The following is a 22,908-nucleotide window of genomic DNA, read 5'->3' as shown; positions in this document are numbered from 1 at the left end:
GGGTCAATTACCCCGGAGCCCAAGGTGGGCCCCTCCCGGCCCTGGGCGCCTGCAGCCCCCTTTGGGCCCGAGACAGCCGCCCGGGGGTCTGTAGGGCTCCGCTGTGCCGCGGCTGGCTGCCCCGTGTGCCCGCCCGGCGCTGGGGGCGCGTTGGGGAGCGCGGACGCTGCGGCAGGTGCCGGGCTCTGAAGGGTTTCCTGCTCCCCGAAGTCCGGCTCTCCCGGAGCCCGAGCCTCGCACCGCCCCGGCCCAGGCGCTCTGCCCCGCGGGACCCCGGCACCTTTGCCCGGCAGGGGCTGGGAGGCCGAGCCGTGCGCCCGCAGCCCCAGCGTGCCCCGGCTCCGCAGCTCCTGGCCTTTGCTGCAGGAGAGCTGCGGGGGGCCGGGGAGCGGCCTGCGGCCCCGGGTTACAGCTAGAGCGGGCCCTTGAGCCCCGGAGGGTCGGGGGGCGGGGGGAGTTTCTGCTTCGGGGACCCCAGGGCGGGAGAAGGAGGCGCTGCGCACCGCGGGCCGCGCAGGGTGTCTGGGGGTGCCCTGCTCGCTACGTTGCTTTCCCGCCGTGCCTCAGTTTCCGTCCCCCGTCCTCAGGGCCGGTCCGTTGACCCGGCTCCGAGCCGACCCCGCCCGTCCCTCTGGGCCGGGGGAGTCCAGCCTTTAGCCGGCCCGCTCGCTGCGGCCCCTGGGGCCCGATGTGGGACTTCTCCCCAGCTAGCCGGGCGCGGGGCTCTTCCACGGCCTTGGCGTCTCTCCGCTGCGGTGCTCGGCGCTGTACTGTCTCCCTCCCCGAGCCACAGCTGCAGTGGGGGGCTGTGTCTTCCCCCGGTACTGCACCCCGCTGCCTGGGCAGCTCTGTACCTTAGCCTGCTGCGGGGGGGAGCTGGGGCCGTGCCGGGGAGGGGGAGCTGGGGCCGTGTCTGCGCCCGCCCCGCCTCGCCCCGCCCCGCACACCTCGGCCCGGACGCACCTGTGCCCTCCCCGCCCCGTCCCGCCGCCCGCCCCCTTCGCTGTCCCCTGCCCCGGCGGCCGGGAGGGGTCCGGCCCGGCCCCTCCTCCTGCCCCTGGCGCGGCGCGGGGTGCCCTGGGCTGCACAGCCTCCGGGCTCGGGCTGACACCGGCCGCCGCCCAGCGCAGCCCCCAGGCCCGGGCGCCCCCGAGTCCTGCGCCGCTGCCCCCGCCGGGCTCCCGGAGCCGCCGGGGGATGGGCCAGCCGGCCGGGCCCCGCTCCGAGTAGCCGCCGCGGCCGCGGGGGGACGCGCCGAGCCGAGCCGAGCCGAGCCGCCGCCGAGGGAAGCACCGGGCTGGCCGAGCCCCCGCCGGCGCTCGCCGCCCGGGATGGAGCCCTTCTCCCCCGTCCTCAGCTACTTGTAAGTACCCGGCGGGGCTGGCCGGCTCTGCCTCCCCCGCGCCGCCCCGCGCCCGGCTCCGCTCCAGCGCGGCCGCCTGACGCTCTCTTCTCCCCGGCCAGGTTCCTGCACTTGGTGGTTCTCTCCCTGCAAGCTCAGGTGAGTCGCCTCTCGCGCCGCCCTGGGCTTCTGCGGCCCGGCCCGGCCCGGGCACACGCACCTCCGGAGGGGCCCCCGGGCGCGGACAGCCAGAGGCGGCGGGGTGTTCTCCGACCGCCGGCGGAGCCCGCGGGGCTCGGCCCGGGCTGGGTTGTTTCCCCCGCCGGTGGCGCGGGCCGGGGGTCGGCTTATCCCCCCGCTACGTCGGCGCCTCTTCCCACCAGCGCCGCGTCGGACCGGGCCCCCCCGCTCCCCGGTTGGACGCCGGGCCGAGCCCGCCCCGGGGAGCGGCGGCCCCTCGGCTTGCCAGCGCGGGTGCAAAGACCAGCGAGCGCCGCGCTTGGAGGGCCCGGAGCCCACCAGCGAGACGCGGCCGTGTTCAGACGCAGCGGGGGTGTTTGGGAGCATGGGAGGGACCCGCCTCCTGGCAGGCAGCGCCCTAGCTCGGCCCCAAAGCCATCCCTGGGACCCAGCCGCGCGGCGGCCGAGGGGGAGATTGAATTGTCAAGGAGGGATAAGGACATAAGCTCGGCTTTGGGGGCGCAGCGGCTCTGCCCCGGCCAGGGGGCTGACGGGGAGGTGGGGCGGGGGCGGTGAAGCTGCAGAGAGTATTTGCTCAGAATAGGTCTTTGCAAATGTCAGGGAGCTCCCCCTGCCCCCAGGGTTTGAGAGGCGGGCTGGGGAACTCCCGGCAGAAGAGGGGGACCCTGGGTGCCCTCCAAGTCGCTCAAGGGGGATGAAAGCGCCCCGGTGACCCGGCCGGTCTGTACCCAGCCGGGTCAGGGGCTGGCGCGGTGCTCCCAGGTTCTGTGGCGTTGGCGCTTTTGGGGGGCTGTGGGGAAGGGGCTAGCTGCACTGACGGAGGGGAAAGCCGTTGCCCAGGGCTGAGTCCAGCCGGGGTCGCTTGCAGCTGCGTTGCCTCTCTGTGCCGTCGGGGGCCCAGTTCCCTGCAGGTTTTCATAGCCAGAACACTCAAAAGCCAGAAGGGGGCTGTTTGAAAGAGCAGAGAAGTAAAGGGCGAAGGGCCGGAGGGTGCGTGACTCCAGACCAGGGTCTGCCCAGGGAGGAGGATATGTGGCCACCTGCCATCAGTGGGATGGATGCTGCTGTCACCTCTAAGCAAATCTGGAGTCCTTCCCTTAGAGTCGGTGGCTGGCGGCCGTGTGGCTGAGTGGGGAGTTTGTGCCTCCATGGGCTCCCCCGAGGCGGGAGTCTGGTCTGGCTTGCCCCAGTATAAAGCCAAAGCCGCACCCAGGCCCTGCCAATCTGTAATCACCTGCACGTCCCTTGGGCCTGCGATTCCCTCCTGGCCCCCGATTAATGCCGCGCTGGGACCGCCCGCACAAGGGTTCCCACGCTGCGAGCCTGGCTCTGGGCTGGCCCAGCGAGTGGCCTCGGAAAGCCCTGCAGGAGGCCAGCGACCGTCACGCAGCCCAGTAGCCCCTCGGAGGAGCAGAGATGATAATGGAGTGTTGTATATTTTTTAATTTCCTAAAGGTAACTGTTCAGTCCCCACCTAATTTTACACAGCATGTGAGAGAGCAGAGCCTTGTGACGGACCAGCTCAGCCGACGGCTCGTCCGCACCTACCAGCTCTACAGCCGGACCAGCGGGAAGCATGTGCAGGTCCTGGACAACAAGAAAATCAACGCCATGGCAGAGGATGGCGACGCTCATGGTAAGGGCACACGCCGGGGCTGGGGAGCAGACGGTGCCGGGGAACGTGGACGTGGATGGTCCCATTTGTCAGCCAGAAATCAGGGAAATTGTAGAAAGGCGTCACTCTGACCTGAGCCAAGGGGGGGACGTGTGCCGAGTGATGCCGTTGCTAAGAGGGGGGAGATGCTTTGGGGGCTTTTTTACACCGTGCTGGGTGTGCTGAGGGCTTGTCGCCTGATCGCTGCTGCAGCGGGGGGGGGCAGGCTGGGCTCCAGGACCGTCCCTGGAATTATTCCCTTGCAAGGAAACAAAACTGTGTTCTGAGTTGTTGGAAGGGGAGCCAAATGAGAGCTCACCCCTTAAATGCTCCAGACTCCCCATTCCCCAGCACTGTCACACAGGGTGTGTGCGCGAGGGCAGTGAGGACAGCAGTGCAGTGCGGGGGGGTGAGGGCAGAGAGGAGGGCAGAAGTATAGTGCAGTGCATGGGTGTGTGTGAAGCCAGCGAGGAGGAAAGCAGTGCAGTGCAGGGGGTGCAAGGGCAGTGAGGAGGGCAGCAGTGCAGTGTAGGGGGGGAGGGCAGTGAGGAGGCAGCAGTGCAGTGCAGGGGGTGAGGGCAGTGAGGAGGGCAGCAGTGCAGTGCAGGGGGTGAGGGCAGTGAGGAGGCAGCAGTGCAGTGCAGGGGGTGAGGGCAGTGAGGAGGGCAGCAGTGCAGTGCAGGGGGGGAGGGCAGTGAGGAGGGCAGCAGGGCAGTGCAGCGGGTGCAAGGGCAGTGAGGAGGGCAGCAGTGTAGTGTAGGGGGGTGTGAGGGCAGTGAGGAGGGCAGCAGGGCAGTGTAGGGGGGTGCGAGGGCAGTGAGGAGGGCAGCAGGGCAGTGTAGGGGGGTGCGAGGGCAGTGAGGAGGGCAGCAGGGCAGTGTAGGGGGGTGTGAGGGCAGTGAGGAGGGCAGCAGGGCAGTGTAGGGGGTTGTGAGGGCAGTGAGGAGGGCAGCAGTGCAGTGCAGGGGGGGAGGGCAGTGAGGAGGGCAGCAGTGCAGGGGGGGAGGGCAGTGAGGAGGACAGCAGGGCAGTGTAGGGGGGTGTGAGGGCAGTGAGGAGGGCAGCAGGGCAGTGTAGGGGGGTGTGAGGGCAGTGAGGAGGGCAGCAGGGCAGTGTAGGGGGGTGTGAGGGCAGTGAGGAGGGCAGCAGGGCAGTGTAGAGGGGTGTGAGGGCAGTGAGGAGGGCAGCAGGGCAGTGTAGGGGGGTGTGAGGGCAGTGAGGAGGGCAGCAGGGCAGTGTAGGGGGGTGTGAGGGCAGTGAGGAGGGCAGCAGGGCAGTGCAGCGGGTGCAAGGGCAGTGAGGAGGGCAGCAGGGCAGTGTAGGGGGGTGCGAGGGCAGTGAGGAGGGCAGCAGTGTAGTGTAGGGGGGTGTGAGGGCAGTGAGGAGGGCAGCAGGGCAGTGTAGGGGGGTGTGAGGGCAGTGAGGAGGGCAGCAGGGCAGTGTAGAGGGGTGTGAGGGCAGTGAGGAGGGCAGCAGGGCAGTGTAGAGGGGTGTGAGGGCAGTGAGGAGGGCAGCAGGGCAGTGTAGTGGGGTGTGAGGGCAGTGAGGAGGGCAGCAGGGCAGTGTAGAGGGGTGTGAGGGCAGTGAGGAGGGCAGCAGGGCAGTGTAGTGGGGTGTGAGGGCAGTGAGGAGGGCAGCAGGGCAGTGTAGGGGGGTGTGAGGGCAGTGAGGAGGGCAGCAGGGCAGTGTAGAGGGGTGTGAGGGCAGTGAGGAGGGCAGCAGGGCAGTGTAGGGGGGTGTGAGGGCAGTGAGGAGGGCAGCAGGGCAGTGTAGGGGGGTGTGAGGGCAGTGAGGAGGGCAGCAGGGCAGTGTAGGGGGGTGTGAGGGCAGTGAGGAGGGCAGCAGGGCAGTGTAGGGGGGTGTGAGGGCAGTGAGGAGGGCAGCAGGGCAGTGTAGAGGGGTGTGAGGGCAGTGAGGAGGGCAACAGGGCAGTGTAGTGGGGTGTGAGGGCAGTGAGGAGGGCAGCAGGGCAGTGTAGGGGGGTGTGAGGGCAGTGAGGAGGGCAGCAGTGTAGTGTAGGGGGGTGTGAGGGCAGTGAGGAGGGCAGCAGGGCAGTGTAGGGGGGTGTGAGGGCAGTGAGGAGGGCAGCAGGGCAGTGAGGAGGGCAGCAGGGCAGTGTAGAGGGGTGTGAGGGCAGTGAGGAGGGCAGCAGGGCAGTGTAGTGGGGTGTGAGGGCAGTGAGGAGGGCAGCAGGGCAGTGTAGAGGGGTGTGAGGGCAGTGAGGAGGGCAGCAGGGCAGTGTAGAGGGGTGTGAGGGCAGTGAGGAGGGCAGCAGGGCAGTGTAGTGGGGTGTGAGGGCAGTGAGGAGGGCAGCAGGGCAGTGTAGAGGGGTGCGAGGGCAGTGAGGAGGGCAGCAGGGCAGTGTAGGGGGGTGCGAGGGCAGTGAGGAGGGCAGCAGGGCAGTGTAGAGGGGTGTGAGGGCAGTGAGGAGGGCAGCAGGGCAGTGTAGAGGGGTGTGAGGGCAGTGAGGAGGGCAGCAGGGCAGTGCAGGGGGGGAGGGCAGTGAGGAGGGCAGCAGGGCAGTGTAGGGGGGTGTGAGGGCAGTGAGGAGGGCAGCAGGGCAGTGTAGGGGGGTGTGAGGGCAGTGAGGAGGGCAGCAGGGCAGTGTAGAGGGGTGTGAGGGCAGTGAGGAGGGCAGCAGGGCAGTGCAGGGGGGGAGGGCAGTGAGGAGGGCAGCAGGGCAGTGCAGGGGGGGAGGGCAGTGAGGAGGGCAGCCCGGTAGCCCTGCGGGAGGAGGCTGTGCTCTGGAATCAGGCGACCAGCCTTGGGCAGGGTTCCCTCTGCCACCTGTGGGCTCCGCTCCTCCAGCTTCCCAGTTGGGGCCTTTGGCGGGCACCTGTAAGCGAGCAGTCCCTGCAGCTCTCCCTCCCGCAGGGCCAAGGGAGGGCCAGAGCCCGCCGGAGCTGTGAGCATCATATACTTTGATCATGTGTGTTAAAGACACAATCAAACGCTCAGATGCACACAGGAGGTCGGGCTCGTAGCAAAGCTGCGGACGCCACATCATTGAGGCCCTTTGGCATTCTCGCCCTGCACGTGGGACGGCCCAGGCTGCCTCCCATTCCCAGGGAAGTCAGTATCAGTAGACACACATCTGTTGTCTGTGTGTGTATTTATATGTGCTGCACATTAGAATCCTGACTGTTTGTCTTTGGGATTAGCTGCAATTTCCCTTTCTTGCTCAGAGAGATTAACAGAAAATATATATATATTTTGGTTGGGCGGAAAATTTTACGATGCACGTTGATCGTTAGAGCTAAGTGTGGATTCCACATTGTGCTGTGCATTAACCTTCCCCATGAAATATCCCTGGCATAAAGCAGCTCCAGGATGAAAGGGTATTAGATTTGCTCCCAGGAAAAAATCTCTTTTTTTAATCTATAACATTGTTATATATATATAGACAAGTTTTAAAATAGAACCATGATTGCAAATTTAAATAATGACAAAGTTAAACAAAGCCAGTCAGAGGGAGTGCTGGTGGCAGCCTGCAAACCTCTATTAAAAAGTAATAAAAAAGGTTAAGCATTTGAAGAGCTCAGGAAAAAAAAAGCAGAATGATCTAAAACAGAAAAAGAACAAGCAGTTTTTCAGATGTAAGTTTTCAAAGAGTCGCTAGTCTGTAAATGTTAAAATAGAGGTTCAGGATTGTTCTGTAGGAATCTCTAGAGAGACCCCCAGGTCTGGAAGAGCTATTAAAACTCTTCTGACTTTCACCTTTTTTAACATTTCCTGAATACTTTCTCCTCTTCGCAGTCCAGTTCGGGGATCAAGTGTGTCTCGCTGCATTTTTTCAGCATTTACGTAGCCACTTTCCCTTCAAAGTTTTAGCATGAAACATAATTTTAGTGGGATAAATCTGTCACTTAAGTGAAAGAATAGAGTTGAATATGGTAAGCTTTTCTTTTTTTAAAAAAAAATCAACCCCCAAAATAGTTATTTAAAAATCCCCTTGAAGAACAGTGAAAAAAGTGAAAAAAGGGTTTGGGTTGTATTTTTCGGGTGGGAATAAAAGGGTTGATTTATTTCCGCAATTGACCGCTTTCCCTGCTGTGACGTTTTTACGGCTGACTTAATGTTGCACACTGTTCTTAGTTATCCGTCTTAATTGTCAATATTTGACCGACTTTTTAATTATGGGCAAAGTGGGATGGATCATAAACTCACCTCATCCTTCCTGAGTTGTGCCTTGTGCAAAACCCAACCCCAAGCAGCTTTAAATCCGGATTAAAATGTCTGCAGGTCAAGTGACTTGGAAATCATGCTGGGTCCCCCCAAAATGCCCTGATTTCTGGGTGGTTTACTCCTTGTGGGGCTGGGGGATTGAGTTCTGGGAGGGTGCAGATTGCCTCAATCCAGTGGACAGCCCATTGTCTTGGGAGCCGGCACTCCCAGGGCCCTCGGTGGGAGCAGCTGCCCGGCTTCGGAGAAGCTCTCTGGCCCGGCTGGTGCGGGGAAGTAAAAGCCACCAACAGGGCTATAAATCAGGGGGCAGGCGGAGAGGGGAGAGCTGAGCATCTTTCAAGTGGTGGGTTTGTGTCGCGCTTCCCCAGGCTGCCTCCCTCCCCCCACCGATCGGTGGATCAACCAGCAAAGGACAAGAAAATCAATGCTCTTTAAACCTTTTACCGCCTCGCCAATCAGTTTTCTGCCTGAGCCCCCCGCTCTGGGGTCCCCCTTGCAGGGCTTTGGTTGCAGGGGGCCTCGGCTCAAGGTGTGCCGAAGGAGAGACGTGGGTGGTTCCAGGCTGAGGAGAGGAGGCCAGGGATCAGCCTGTCGTTCGTTGCAGTTCAGAGTTCAGCCTGCTCGTGGGCAGGGAGCCGGTCCCGGCGTGCTCGGTGCCCGTGGGGTTGACTGGCAGGTTGCAGCTGGGCGTTGGGCTCAGTCCGGCCTGTCTGGGGGTGGGAATTCTGCGCTCGCACCATGAGCCTGGGGGCTCGGGCGCAGGCCTGCTCATTCTATGGGCCTTGCTTTGCTGACACCTTTTCTCTGCCTCGCTGAACTTAGGAGAGAGGGGCTGAGGCTTCCCAGCACGTCTGGGGTCTGGGGCTCCTGGCCGGCGGAGCAGAGGCTGTGTCCTGGGCTGCCTGCCCAGCGCTGGATCCTGCCAGCGCCCCTGCTTGCTAGTGGGAGGGGTTAAAGGGCAGGAGCTGCCCGGAGAGAAGATGAGGGGAACGGGGAACATGTGGGGGTCACGTCCCCCCTCCCCCAGTTTGCTGCTTGACTTGTACTGAGCATGCTCAATAACGCTGCTGAAGCCAGCTGGCTCCTCTCCCCGCCTGGCATGGGTCACCCCTGCCGGAGACCCCTAACTTCGCAGTGTGTTGGGGGCATTCTGATGCTGCTGAGGACCTCCAGCCATGGGCCGGCCCGCCTGCACCCTGTGCAAGGTGCTGTACGGTTAACACAGGGCAGGCCGCTGGAGCCTGAGCCCAGCTGCCCTTTCCGGGGATGTACCTAACAACCTGGCCTCTCGAGGCAGTTCTCCCCTTTGGTCCTCAGAGACCATTTCGTGTCCTCTTTACAAAGCCCCAGCCCCTCCCACGGATCCCAGGCCTGCATCCCTAGGGAAGCACCAACAGACCCGTTCTGAACCAGAGAGCCGATTGCGTGGCTCGCCCTGGGCGTGCTGCTGCCTCTGGGGTGGAGCGCAGGTGCTGACGGACGGCAAACCGCAGCTGGCCAAGGGAGAGCAGTGCCACCCTGGGGAGAGGGGAGCTTCTAGCGACTGCAGCTCGGATTTGCTTTTGGCCTCCCCAGGGACTTGGGCGCGTCGCCCGGTCCTTCTGTGCTTCGTAAGGTGGGGGCCAAGAGCTGCTCTTTAATCTAGCTGCGTGAAGCAATATGGCCAGGTGGTTTGAGAGCCGGTGTCTGACGACACAGTGGAGAACGTGTTGCGCTGAGCTGGGAGGGCCAGATCACAGCGACCAGGCCATGGAGCCGTGGCAATTCCAGCCTGCCCGTTCGCTGGCCATGGGGCACATAGGGCGTGTGAGACCCAGCTCCCGCTCGGTCAGTGCAGGAACATGCCTGGGTGCTCAGCACCTCTCCGGATCAGTCCACAGGGGCAAGCCTTGGCAGCAGCCATGTGGGACAAGCCTGAATCACCATCTACCCAGATTGCTCCAGCGCCCTTAGGGCCAACCCTGCGGGCTGTGTCGGGTGACTGGCTCTGGTCCTGGCTTGCCCCAGTTGCCTCCTGTGTAGTTACAGGGCCTCCCCCCTCACTGACCCCAGGGAGGGCGCCTGCCCTGGGGTGACTTATGCCTGTTTGCAGTGGGGTGTGACCCCCGGAGAGGGTGACAGGTCTATTTCTAGGTGGGCTGTCGGTCAGTAATGTGCATCGCTCCTTTGGCCGCCGATCGATGGCTCCATTAAAACGCGGAGCCCAAATCAATACTCCCTGCAGCCGGCGCAAAGGTGGAATGCGCCATGGGGCAGCCGTGCCCCTCCACGGCTCCTCGGCCAGCCACACATTACCGCAGGGAGAGGCTGGCTGGTTGGGCCTGGATTGCTGGGGGGGCACGCAAGGAGGCTTCCTCCCCCCAGGCTTGGATTCGGTTCCCAGGTCCGTGGCCCTGCCCAGCTTCTGGCTCTGAGTGAGCGGCTGGGGGACTGTGCTGTCCCTCCCTCTAGTACGTTGCAGCTGTCAGCTGACGTCCAGGTCCCTGGGGGATGGATGAGGCCCCTGGGCACCTAGTATCTGATCTGCACCATCTCACTGATCCCACCAGCCGCTCTGTGAGGCGGGGAAGGGCCGTTGTGCTCTGCCTATGGGGGAACGGAAGCACAGAGCCGCGAGGGATTGGCCCAGGGACTCTGCTCCCCTTAGTTCCAAGCAGTGCCCTAACCACTGGGCCTGCTTTCCGGCGAGCCTGACGGCAAGGCCCTTTCGGCCCAGCGTGGCCCTGCAGGAGCTGCATCCTGGGGCCGTACAGCATCTCTGGAGGTGATGAGCGCTGGTGGAGGCCGTCGGTCTGCACTGGTTCTGGTGTGGGTGAATTGCTGATGGAGCCCAGCCGGGACAGGGACCTGAGGGCGGTGCTGGTGCCCTGGGATGGGCAGGGGACGGGGTGTGGCTGACACGGCCCTGCCTGCTGCAGCCTGGCGCTCACCAGGCCTCTCTCCTTCCCTCCAGCCAAGCTCATCGTGGAGACGGACACCTTCGGGAGCCGCGTGCGCATCAAAGGGGCCGAGACCGGGTTCTACATCTGCATGAACAAGAAGGGGAAGCTAGTTGGCAAGGTAGGGCGATGGGGGCAGGCGAGGGGACAGGCCCCAGGGGGGCAGAAAGAGGCGGATGTGGATCCAAAGGCCCCAAGAGGCAGGGGAAGGGGGTTCATGGCCACGGTTCCCTCGAATTTTTCCAGCCACGTGTGGAATAAATTTTATGTGCACAAGGTGTGTGCGTATGTGCACCACCAACAGAGAGACAGGCTGCCGGCTGGTGGTGCTCTGCTTAATCAGCTGGGGGCACCTGAATCACTCCTGGGCGGCCGCCCTCCTGCCCACCCAGCTTGCAGGGAAGGCTGGGCTGGTGGCACCGGGGATCAAACATGGGTCTGCTGAGCCTGGTGCTATGAGCTGAGCCCCACAGCTCTGCACAAGCAGCTGGGCTGCTCCGCTGTCCTGGGACCAGCTCGGCTGCCAAGGGGCCAGCCCTGCTGTGCTGCCCTGAGGTGCTCCCCCGAGCTCCCAGTGCTGCCTTCCCCGGGGCTGGGGCTACTCTTCTGTCCTGGGGTCACCGGGGGGGGGACCAGGCAGTGCCCAGAGCTGCAGCAGGAACTGCTCCCTGTGCTCTTGCCCCCAGCCCCCTCAGAGCCGCTGCCAGCAGGCATGTGAGTGGCGCCACCTCCACCTGGTTCCCTGCCCCATGCACAGATGGAGCCTGGCGTCCGGTGGCTCTCATCCCCATATGCCCCTTCTCCGCAGCATCACGCATCCTTGCACTGCTCTGGGGCAGGCCTGGGTGCAGCTTAGCTTAGCCACAGTAAACCCAGCATCGAGTGTCAGGGGGAGGGGAGCTGAGTTAGTTTGTGGCCGCAGAAACAACGGGAAGTCCTGCGGCACCTTGCAGACTAGCAGAGACTCTGGAGCATCAGCTCCCATGGGCAAAGACCCGCTTCGTCAGACGCGACAGGCCCGGTGACGGCGGCCGCCAGCCGTGGCAGTCCCTAGGCTCTGAGAGCAGCAGCAGGGGATGTGGCCCCCGAGGGATTCCCAGGCTGGCCCTGCTGTGTTGGGGGCAGTGCACTGGGAAAGGCCGGGAGCCACCGAGGCAATTCCTCATCTCCCTTTGCTAGGGCAGCCCCAGGGCATCTGGCAGGGGCCGGGTGGCGACATGGTGTTTGCTCAGGTGCTGACGTCAGTGAGCTGTGGAGCAGGGAGGCTGCTGGTTTGGTTCCCCAGCTTGGTTTGTGCCTGGCCTGGCCTGGCTCGGCTCAGCAGGCGTGCACCGGGGGTTGTGCTTGCTCGCTTCCTGTGCCGGGGCTTGCACAGTCACTGGCTCCCCAGTGGCATGCACGAATGGGGTGCACATGGGTGAGCACAGGTACCAAACTGCACCTCCTGGCCCAAGCGTTGGTCCCCAGAAGGGCTAATGCGACCTGCTGCCATCTGACTTCTCTCCCCACTTCTTGTGACGCTGCCTGTCCTGTCCCGACTCTGAGCTCTGGGGAGGGCCGGGCATGCTTCTCCCCAGCCACGTCTTCTCTGATGCCATGTCCGGGATCTAGTGCCTGGGGCTGAGCTCCCTCTGCTCAGGCACCTGACCCCACCCCTGGTTGCTGCAGGGGCACGGGTGGGGGCAGGGGGCCCAGGAAGGAGCCGGACGTCATCTGTCCAGACTAGTGCCCAAACCCTGCCCATGTTCCCACAGAGCCCAGGGGGCTGATGTCAGACGGGGCAGCCTGGGGAGATGCCAGGTCCCAGCTTGCCTGAGCCGAGAGGCTTGGCTGCCAAGCATGCTGGGACCGGTGGTGTTTGCATATTGTATGCGCCTGTATTAGTGATCTGAGCTCCTGTGGGCCCCAGTAAATGCCATGCCAGGGGCTAGCTCTGGCTGGGGGATGCTCACCTGGCCTCAGTTGTGCCCATGATACTGCCTGGCCCTTGGAGATCCAGGGGCTTGCTCAGGCTGTTCCTGGTCCCTGGAGATGCAGGGGCACTCGTTACAGGAGCCGGATTAATGGCCAAAGTAGGAAATGACACTCCACCTCCCTAGAGCTGTCACCCTCCTGGGCCGGCCAATCCCGGACTCGCTGCTCCCTGTGCTGACTTGTTATGCAGAGTCGCTGTGTGCAGTTAACCCGGCTCTGTGCCTCATCCCGGAGCCAGTTCCCATTGCAGTCAGAGAAGCAGCCCCCACATGCACTGCCACAGAGCGTCTTAGTGGCCGCTCCAGATGTGCCAGGCGCTGGCTCCTTACTCCGCTTGTGCTCAGGCCTTGCCCCAGTGGTAAGGAGTCAGCCTATTACCATACAGCCTGGGGGGAGCCCCAGCCCCGTTTGGAGCACAACTCCCCTGCCCTCCGCTTGGGCCAGGATTTCACCCTTTCTAGCGCCTCTTTTGCTACTTTGCAGTCTGGGACGTGCAGGCCTTTTAATCTGGCTTTCCAAAGCCGAGCAGCCAGGAAGATGCGGACTGGTCCCTGGTTTCAGACAGGCCTGTCCCAGCTCACGTCACTCCCAGATCTCAGCAGCCTGTTCCATCCCAGCCAGGAGGGTTGGAGACACTGGTATATTTCTAGCCCTGGCGGCTCAAGGTTTATGCAGCCCTCAGTTGTTTCCCTCTGCCTGCCCAGCTAAGCTGCACCCCAGGAGGGTAAGGGAACATACGGTAGCCCCTCGTTAGCACCCGAGAGGGAGAGGGCTCCCCAGGGTCAGCACCCCACTGTGCTGGGAGCTGTACGGACAAGTGAGAAGTGCTCCAGCCCCAGGGGCTGGGCACGTTGGTATAATTTAGCGGAGAGGTAAATGTTCGTGTTATCAAGGCAGATGGGTTTCAAGTCTGCTTGGTAGCCAGACTCTGGGGTTCAGAGCCAGACACAGAGTCCAGTCCCAAGGGTCCTGCCCCGTATGGATGCAGTGTTTGGAGTTGTTTGGGCTCAGCCCTGTCTCCCGGGATGATGCGCCTTCCACTTCCTGAGTGATGAGCCGCGGGGTAGGGGTTAAGAGCATGCAGGCCTGAGCACCCAGCCTGCCCGCACCATCATTCTCAGCCCGTGGCAGCTGTAGAGAGCTGCATTTCAGAGGGAAAGGGTCACTGCTGGCTCATGGTAGTTGCGCTGCCGTTCCCCGGCCTGCGGCCTCTGGCGCGGGGCGTTGCTGGAGGGCTGGGAGCAGGGTTGTCTGGTTGTTGCATTCCTCCAGGGTGAGCTTTAAATACCCCCTCCTCCCTGGGACGGTGCACCAGCGGAGGCCTGAGAGTTGCAGTCCTCCTGAGCACGCTCAGTTACTCATTAAATAGTCATGTAATGCTGGGAGAGCCAATCGAAGGTGAGGATAAAAGACTGGCGCATTGGGGTGTTAAAACCCAGACTGAGCGCTAGGGTGGGTGTCTCCAGTGGCCCAGGAGAAGAACACAGCCCGGGGTGGAGGTTGACCACCACCGAACGGACCCTTGAGTGCTTGGGAATCTCATGCGAGAGTTTCCCACTGAGGTTTCTGGTGTTCCCTGGCAGGCAAAGCCCAAGCGCAGATTCAGTCCTAGGGCGAGAGCACCGTCTGGGAGGGGGCAAGGAGACGGGACGAGTGGGTCTTGTGCCACCTCTGCCCCCAGGGGCGTTGGGCAAAGCAGCCAAGCTCTTGGTGCCTTCGTGTTGGGTGTGGGGAAATGGGTACAAAATGCTTATTTGCAGGGCCCATTAATGGGTGACGCCCGTTCTGATCTGGGGAGCACCTCAGGAACCTGCAAGAAAGATGTCCAGGCAGGGCCGAGCGTTCCTGGCGAGGGTTTGTTCTGCTCCCACATGCAGAGATGTCGGACCTGCTGAAGGTGACAGAATTAGGAAGCTGGCTGCCCATGTCCTGCATGTTCTGGACCAGCCGGGAGCAGGACATGCCAGCAGGCTCCCGTGGGGTGGATCTGGTTGAGGTTTGAGCAGGTGGCCACATCCACAGTGCCGTGGCCGCCGGAGGGGAAGCACGAGCCACAAACCCCAGCGTTGCCAAATGACGTGACTCGATTGTGAGGTTCGTGGCATTGGCCATTGTGCACAGAGCCACCGCCTGGGGACGGGGAGATGACGGGAGAATCCCAGTTGTCGTTTTTAAAAAGGGGATGCTTTTGGCGTCTCTCGCTGGTGCTTAGGGCGCTCGGACAAGCCGGGGAATGTGAGCCCCACAGGCACCAAGGGAGACTCCTGCCTTTATCGGTTTTAAAGTGCTCTCTGGTTTCTGAAGCTGGTCTCTTGGTTCTGGGAGCCTGGTTTCTGTTTTGCCGGTGGCTGGGTTAGTGATTGGAAAGTCCAGCCGTGGCTGAGTGTGTCTGTCCCCCCGCAGAGCAACGGGAAAGGCAAAGACTGCGTCTTCACAGAGATTGTCCTGGAGAACAACTACACGGCGCTGCAGAATGCCAAGTACAAAGGCTGGTACATGGCCTTTACCCGCAAGGGCCGGCCTCGCAAGGGCTCCAAGACCCGGCAGCACCAGCGGGAGGTGCATTTCATGAAGAGGCTCCCCAAGGGACACCAGACCACCGAGCCCCACAGACGCTTTGAGTTCCTCAATTACCCCTTCAACCGGAGGAGCAAAAGGACTCGAAACTCCAGCCGGCGCCTGGGCCCTTGACCTGCCCCACCTCCGCCTCCCACGCCCTACTCTACCCTCTTTTTCTCTATGGGCTGGACGATGCCTAGAGACATTTTTTTTTTTTTAAAAATACAGTTATTAAAAAAGGAAAAAAAAAGGAGGAAAAAACCGACCCGAGCTAGTTGTTTATAATTCTGTTTGGGTTTTTACACAAAAGAAGAAAAGCCAAGAAAGAGGCTCTATTTTTGTATTCCAGCATTGCAAAAGTCAAAAAAAGAGACGTTCAAAGACTCATGAAGGGGGAAAGGCCCTTCCCTTAGACTTGTTCTAGTCCGCTTGGGGTTGTGTTTTATTTTTGTAGCTCTAGGGGAGAGGGGGCAGAAATCGTTTGAAAACAAACAAGCCACTACAACAAGAGCCCACCCCAGTCTGGGACCAAAGTATGACTTGAAATAAAGAAGCGGAGGCGTGTTTGAAAAGGGCGGGAGGGAGCCAGGAGTGGGGGTTTGGGGATTTGAAGACGAGGAGCCAGAACTCCTGGATTCTTTTCCCGGCTTTACTCAGACTCCTGTTGGGTTTTTGATGGTAATTGGGTTACCTCTTTCTTTCCACTCTGAACATACCCATTTCTTTAGCTGGACAAGGGGTGGTTTCATACCTTTCTGGTCCCCAAACATTGCTGCTTCTTCAGCTCCTCATCCTTCTGCAGGAAGCTGGAATGGATGTGGGGTAGAGATGCCCCCAAAGGGAACCCTGAACGAGAGGGCATCTCTGTTAATAAAAGGAACCTGGAAGTTTTCTCAGGCTGTGGTAGTGGGGCAGTGGCTGAACTAGCGATCTGGACAGTGAGGGGCAGACGACAGGAGCTGGGCGGGTTTGTCCCCAGGGCTGTTCATTGAAAACTGAATTTTTTTCAGTTGTTGGCAACTGAAAGCATTTGGTTAACGCCAAAATTCTCAACCCCCAACAAAAAGTCAGCAGTTCTTGCTGCATTTTTAAACAACCGCCCTGTTCTCAGGCCAGGCTTGATTCTCCGTGTCCCAGCCTCCCTGCCAAAGAGGGAATTGCTTTGGATGACAAATTTCCTTTTGGCAAATGCCCAGTTTTCTCGGGGGGGTGTGTGTGTGGGGTATATTGATGAAACCCTTTCCAAACCTCCTGGCTCTGACCCAAGCTCGGCACTGCGGACGCTGCAGAGGGTTAAAAAATGGTTGCGATGTGGGAGAAATAACACAGCATCTGTCTGGAAGGTGGGCTGGGCTGGGCCGGGGGTGGGGCTTTTCATCTCATCCTTTGGATTGTTTGGTTTTCTTTCCTGCAGGATTTCTTTTTGTTGTGTACAAATTGAATATGAAATGATGGAACTATTTATTTAATATGCATTAAAATTTGTATTAGTGTGAACCAGCCCATCTGCTCTCTGGGCTCGAGGGGCGGAGACAGGGACGGGGGCGGGAGTTATTTATAGACTGGCGGGAGAGGCCTGCAATGGAGGGAACTCGTAGGACCAGGGGGGTTAGTGATTGACAGGGCAGCCGAGTTCAGCTTGGCAGGGCGGGAATGCCAAGGACTCAGCACCACCTGCTTGGCCTCCTGTATGTCCCAGGCGTAGAGTTTCATCATGGCGATAGCATCTTCCAGGGAGAGAGACCACTGGGCGGCAGCCCCCTGAGCTCACCCTCCCAGGGCGGGAGCTGCTCCATGGGTCTCAGCTGGAACTGGTCCGGCTTTGCCTCTGGCCACTTGGCTCTGCTCAGGGAAGGAGCCCCAGAGCCCCTGGTGCTTTCTCCCTGCGAAGATGCCGGTGATCCAGGCGCTCGGGAAGCAAACCCGCAGTGAGGTCAGCGAGGACCGAGAGCTGGTGGGGACGTGGAGGCTGCTTTGGAGCAGGCTGAGTCCCGGCTGAGGGCACCGTCAGGCGGGGGCAGTGGAGGAGATCAGGCTGGCGTGACATGGCCTTGGCTTCCTGGCTGTGGTGCCCAGGGAATTCACGTAGTTACGGACTAGTGAGGCTTCCCAGCTCCACCTTTCTTGGGGCAGGGGCACTGCCTTTGGTGAGGGGTTTGGTCTTGGTGGCCCATGTGATCTACAGTGTGTTTGCTGGGGCCGGGAGAGGGCAGGAGGTGCCCTGGTAGGGCAGTGAGGACAGACGCTTGGTGGCCAGGACCTGGGCTGGGACCTCCCCGTTCACTGAGGTCATGGGCCAGGCTCTCCAAGGCAGAACCTGCCGGCTAGTGCTTTGGTGGGTGAGATCTGCTCTTCCCTGGTGGGAGGCAGCTTTGGCCACCTATGGGGCCTCAGGACGGGCCCGGACCCCAGCCCCAGTCACTTGGGCAGGGTGGCGCTTTGCTCCCTCTGTGGGGGTCTGGAGGGCAGTGCAGTGGCAGTCTGGCCGGAGGACTCTGGAGGCTCCTCGCAGGGCTCCACAGCTGGGTGCCACCCAGGCACCTCGGGGGGCAGTTCATCTCCCCACCTCCCCTAGAGCTGAGTCTGCAGCATGTCCTTGGTTCACTGGTCCCTCCACCGCAGAGGCTGAGGCAGGGCTGACGAGCCGTGAGGGGCGCTCGGGGGGCACCGCTGGGTCTGCAGCGAGATGCAGAGGCTGAGGCGGGATGGTGCGGCTGGTCCAACAGAGCCTCACCCACACGCCCCAGGGCTGAGCCCAGCACTGGGCTGCATTGCAGACATGCCCCCGCAGTGCCATGTCTCTCCCCTTTGGGTATCCCCACCCTAGAGCAGCACCAGGCCTGGCCCCCCAGCAGCTCCCCTGGCAGCAGTCGCTGGCTGGCACAGGGGGCTCCTGGCCTGGGCCAGTTGGCAGGTGGGGAGGGGCTTCTGTCGTGCTCACGCCGCGGCTCTGGCTCACGCCCGGGTTGGACCGTTCAGCGCCCCTCACCGGGGGCTCCTGCACTGACGGTAACGGCCGGTGGAGCTGGACTGGTTGGAGAGGCACCTGAGCACAAGGCCGGGCGGTGGAGGAGCTGCCATCTCCCTAGGTAAGAGGGTCCCAGGGTTAATGAGCCCAGTCCCACCCGCTCCCCAGACTGGGCGCTCACATCCAGTCTGTTTAGAAGGGCTCTGCCTTCAGCGTCCAGCTCTTCTGCCATCCCCTCTGACTGACTGACTGCAGGACTCCTTATACCCCTACGAGCCCTTTTTGCAGATGGGGAGACTGAGGCACAGAGCGAGGCCGTTCCTAATCACGAAAGCCCAGGTTCAAAAAGCCAACCCTCCAGTGAATAATACAGAGCCGGGGCGGGGGCCTGATCCCACAGCCGTTTCTTGTGCCGCCTTCACTCACAGACTGCAGTGGTGTTAGCCGGGGGAGCTGGGCTCCCGAGTCAGAGCGGTGCCACTTCTCACCCCCTTGGGTACCCCCACCCCTGGCAAGGCACCTTTGGCCTTAGCTGCCAGGGGTTTGGGGAGTCATTTCCAGCAGTGCGACACGGGGCTGAGCTCGTAGCACCTTGCACCTGCTGTGCACGGGCATGAAAGCCCACTCCTGGGGCAAGGGAGAGGGCCCAGCTCCCGGTTGCTACACGCTGGTCTCTGCAGCCCCCGGTTCTAAAAGGAGGGAGCAGGGCGGGGACCCCCCGTAGCCGATCAAAGCAGCACTGTGGTGGGAAAAGAAACAGAGCTGTCCCACCGCTGGGCTCAAGAATAGGGCATTTAATGGTTGCGAATATACTCCCCGGTAATAATGAACCAGGGGCCATGGTGCCCATGAGCCGGAGCTGGGCTGAGCCACTGGGGCTGGGTATGAGCAACCCTGGGCCCTGTGAAGGGTGGCTCGTGCAGTGGTGGCCGCTGGCGGCAGCTGTGTGACCCAAGCCCTGGGTCCAGGTGGGCTTTAATCTGGTTTGTGTCAAGGCGCGTTTCTAACTGCTTTTGGGCCCTATGGATTCCAGGCACTGCAAAGCGGGTGAACGCCACGTCACTGCTGCAGCACAAAAGGCCGTTGGAGCGAACTGGCAGCACCCGGCGAGCGCGATGGGGTGAGTGTTCCAGTGCTCCCCAAACGGGTGCAAGCTTCTGGGGTGCCAGCCCCAGGAGACCAGCGTGCGCAGTGGTTTTAGCAAGGACTCAGCAGCAGCCGGCTCTGTGCCAGGCTGGGGCTTGCTAACCCCAGCATTTGCAAACAGAGCCCGACAGGCGTCATATCCCCTGTGGATGGGGAAACTGAGTCAGGGGCCGTGCTTTAAGTGCTGCAGAGCAAGACAGTGGCCAAGCTGGCCCTCAAGCGCTTGTGTGTGATGGAGCCAGGGAGCAGGGCAGCCAGCAGGTGTCCCCTTTCGGGTATGATGCTCCCTTTCCTTGTAGACGCACTCTAGCGGCTTGGGCTCCAGGTTACAAGCCAGGCACTTATGAAACCTAAACCTGGTCTGACAGTGCCTTGCTGGGAGACCTTGGGCAAATCAACCCCCCCCACCACCACCACTCTGTCCCGCTGTGCCTCAGTTTTCCCATCTGTGAAATGGGGCCGGGCCTAGGGTGGTAAGATGGCGACGGGCAAAGGGCTTCAAAGACGCCCAGGGCTACCTGTGATTAGCAAGTGGGCGGCAGGGAGCGTGTGAGAGGGGTTGCAGCTGATGGGCTGGTGGGGCTGTGAGCTGGTTAGGGCCATCTAGCCTGGAGGGGCTGACGCAGCAAGAGGGGGCACAGCTCCACTGCGGTCACTTCACTCCGTGTGCCTCACCTTCCCCAGCCTGAATGGCGTGACGACTGGGCCAGAAGAACCCCAGGGCTGGCGCTAGGATGCGCCACTGCTGCAGGCCTGCCCCCGATGCTCTGGGCTGCTACTGCTCATTGCATTGTGCCTCAGATGCAGGCCACCCGCTAGATTTTTTTGTCCCATGCATGTGCAGAATAAATTTTGTGACACGCACCGAGGCCCGTGCAGAGGTGCACCACCGGTAGCAGCACAAGCTGATGGCCAGGGGCGTGTTGCCAATCAGCTGGGCAGCACCTGAATCGCCCCTGGGCAGCCCCCCGAGTGTGCCCTTTACAGGAAACGCTGCGCAGGTGACCAATGAGAAGGCCTGGGGCACAATAGACTAACGGCTATTTTGGAGCATGAGCTTTCGTGGGCAAAGACCCACTTATGCTTCAAAATAGCCGTTAGTCTATAAGGTGCCACAAGACTTCTTGTTCTCAAAGTTACAGACTAACACGGCGACCTCTGTGATTCCGCTCAGGCGGTGTGTGGTCCACTGGTCGGCTCCTTCTCTTCCCCAGCCCAGGCTGGGCCTGATGGGGAGCGCGACGGGAGGGCTGAACCACGTTCTTGACTTGGGTGGGACACTCCACAGGAGAGGCCTGTCACCGTGCTGGGGGGGGCGGGGCGGGGCGGCACATGGGACCCCAGCTAGACAGAGGGAGGCGGCTGGGAGCGACGGTGTTTCACCGAGCTGGGTAATCAGATCTCATCGGCGATGGTCACCCCCGGTTCAGGCAGGCGCAGGGTCTGGTGCTTGGCTGGCGTCCTGCCCGCAGGCAGCGTGGTATTGGGTGCACCCCGGAGGGCCCATGCGCTGCGGACGGTCCCTGAGCTCGCTGCATGCAGGGTGCTGGCTTTGACAGTGCTGGCTGCCGATGAGGCCGCCCTGGGACGTCTCGGAGCGTGGCTCTGGGCTGGCCTCGTGCCGTGCGGAGATGTGTGTCTGAGGCCTCCTGAACGGCTGTTTGCAAGGTGCTGCAGAGCTCCAGGTGGAGGGGCTTCACTGCACGCTCAGTGCCCATTGGGCACCTTTCCGTTACGCTGCACCTAGAAACTTGGCTGTGACGCTCTCCTATGACAAAGGCCCACTCGGGGCCCCAGGATGTCACAGAATCATACAACACCAGGACTGGAAGGGACCTCGGGAGGCCATCGAGTCCAGCCCCCTGCCCCAATGGCAGGACCAAGTACTGTCTAAACCATCCCTGATAGACATCTATCTAACCTGTTCTTAAATATCTCCAGCGATGGAGATTCCACAACTTCCCTTGGCAATTTATTCCACTCTTTGACCACCCTGACAGTTGGGAACTTTTTCCTAATGTCCAACCTAAACCTCCCTTGCTGCAGTTTAAGTCCATTGCCTCTTGTTCTATCCTCAGCTTGTTCTATCCTCAGCTTGTTCTATCCTATCCTTTAAATCCACTTTGGTACCAAATGACTGGAAGACGGCCAATATAACACCAATATTTAAAAAAGGCTCTAGAGGAGATCCTGGCAATTATAGACCGATAAGTTTAACATCAGTACCAGGCAAATTAGTAGAAACACTAGTAAAGAGTAAAATTGCAAGGCACATAGAAGAGCACGAATTGTTGGGCAAAAGTCAGCATGGTTTCTGCAGAGGGAAGTCGTGTCTAACTAATCTATTAGAATTCTTTGAAGGGGTTAATAAACATGCAGACAAGGGGCACCCAGTGGACATAATATACCTAGATTTCCAGAAAGCCTTTGACACGGTCCCACACCAAAGGCTTTTATGTAAATTAGGTGGTCATGGGATAGGAGGAAAGGTCCTTCCATGGATCGGGAATTGGTTAAAAGACAGAAAACAAAGGGTGGGAATAAATGGTAAATTTTCACAATGGAGGAGGGTAACTAGTGGTGTTCCCCAGGGGTCAGTCCTGGGACCGATCCTGTTCAACTTGTTCATCAATGATCTAGAAAATGAGGTAAGCAGTGAGGTGGCAAAGTTTGCAGATGACACCAAGTTGTTCAGGACAGTCAAAAGCAAAAGGGATTGTGAAGAACTACAAAAAGATCTCAGCAAACTGAGTGATTGGGCAGCAAAATGGCAAATGAAATTTAATGTGGGTAAGTGTAAGGTAATGCATGCTGGAAAAAATAACCCAAATTACACGTACTACATGATGGGGTCAAATTTAGCTACGACAGATCAGGAAAGGGATCTTGGAGTTATAGTGGATAGTTCTCTGAAGACATCCACGCAGTGTGCAGCGGCAGTTAGTAAGGCAAATAGGATGTTAGGAATTATTAAAAAAGGGATCGATAATAAGACAAAAGATATCATACTTCCCCTATATAAAACTATGGTACGCCCACATCTTGAGTAATGTGTGCAGATGTGGTCTCCTCACCTCAAAAAAGATATATTGGCATTAGAAAAGGTTCAGAAAAGGGCGACTAAGATGATTAGGGGCTTGGAAAGGGTCCCATATGGGGAGAGGCTAGAGAGACTGGGACTTTTCAGTTTGGAAAAAAGGCGATTGAGGGGCGATATGATAGAGGTATATAAAATCATGACTGGTGTGGAGAAAGTGAATATAGAAAAATTATTTACCTTTTCCCATAATACAAGAACTAGGGGACACCAAATGAAATTGATGGGTAGTAGGTTCAAAACTAATAAAAGGAAATTTTTCTTCACACAGCGCACAGTCAACCTGTGGAACTCCTTGCCTGAGGAGGCTGTGAAGGCCAGGACTCTATTAGGGTTTAAAAAAGAGCTTGATAAATTTTTGCAGGTTAGGTCCATAAATGGCTATTAGCCAGGGATAAAGTATGGTGCCCTAGCCTTCAGAACAAGGGCAGGAGATGGATGGCAGGAGATAAATCACTTGATCATTGTCTTCTGTTCTCCTTCTCTGGGGCACCTGGCATTGGCCACCGTCGGCAGATGGGATGCTGGGCTGGATGGACCTTTGGTCTGACCCAGTATGGCCATTCTTATGTTCTTATGTTCTCAGAGGCCAAGAAGAACAATTTTTCTCCTCCCTCCTTATGATTCCCTTTTAGATACCTGAAAACCGCTATCATGTCTCCCCTCAGTCTTCTCTTTTCCAAACTAAACAAGCCCAATTCTTTCAGCCTTTCTTCATAGGTCACATTCTCTAGACCTTTAATTATTCTTGTCGCTGTTTTCTGGACCCTCTCTAATTTCTCCACATCTTTTTTGAACTGCGGTGCCCAGAACTGGACACAATACTCCAGCTGAGGCCCAACC

At 60.1% G+C, this 22,908-nt stretch overlaps 1 protein-coding gene across 2 annotated transcripts; it reads left to right on the top strand.

Moving 5' to 3' along the window:
- Nucleotides 1-1,126: 1,126 nt before the first annotated feature.
- Nucleotides 1,127-16,187, top strand: FGF8 (fibroblast growth factor 8). 2 transcript variants are annotated; one of them, XM_074999939.1, is made up of 5 exons: nucleotides 1,262-1,363; nucleotides 1,465-1,501; nucleotides 2,999-3,179; nucleotides 10,336-10,442; nucleotides 14,699-16,187. In XM_074999939.1, exons 1-5 carry the CDS (start codon nucleotides 1,332-1,334, stop codon nucleotides 14,984-14,986), a joined length of 645 nt encoding a protein of 214 aa, XP_074856040.1. In that variant the 5' UTR covers nucleotides 1,262-1,331; the 3' UTR covers nucleotides 14,987-16,187. The 2 variants fall into 2 exon arrangements, with proteins under 2 accessions (XP_074856041.1, XP_074856040.1); XM_074999940.1 differs by lacking the exon at nucleotides 1,465-1,501 and having other exon boundaries at nucleotides 1,127-1,363.
- Nucleotides 16,188-22,908: the final 6,721 nt, after the last annotated feature.

This window comes from Carettochelys insculpta, chromosome 7, assembly GCF_033958435.1.
Source record: "Carettochelys insculpta isolate YL-2023 chromosome 7, ASM3395843v1, whole genome shotgun sequence".
Classification (NCBI taxonomy): Eukaryota; Metazoa; Chordata; order Testudines; family Carettochelyidae; genus Carettochelys; species Carettochelys insculpta.
Note: the sequence above shows the minus strand (reverse complement) of the source record. Positions and strands in the feature narration are given on the sequence as shown.

Coding starts and splice junctions, on each gene's coding strand:
- FGF8 (XM_074999939.1), top strand. CDS start 1,332: ATGGAGCCCTTCTCCCCCGTCCTCAGCTACTT. Junction 1,364..1,464: donor TCCCCCGTCCTCAGCTACTT/GTAAGTACCCGG, acceptor CTCCCCGGCCAG/GTTCCTGCACTTGGTGGTTC. Junction 3,180..10,335: donor AGAGGATGGCGACGCTCATG/GTAAGGGCACAC, acceptor CCTTCCCTCCAG/CCAAGCTCATCGTGGAGACG.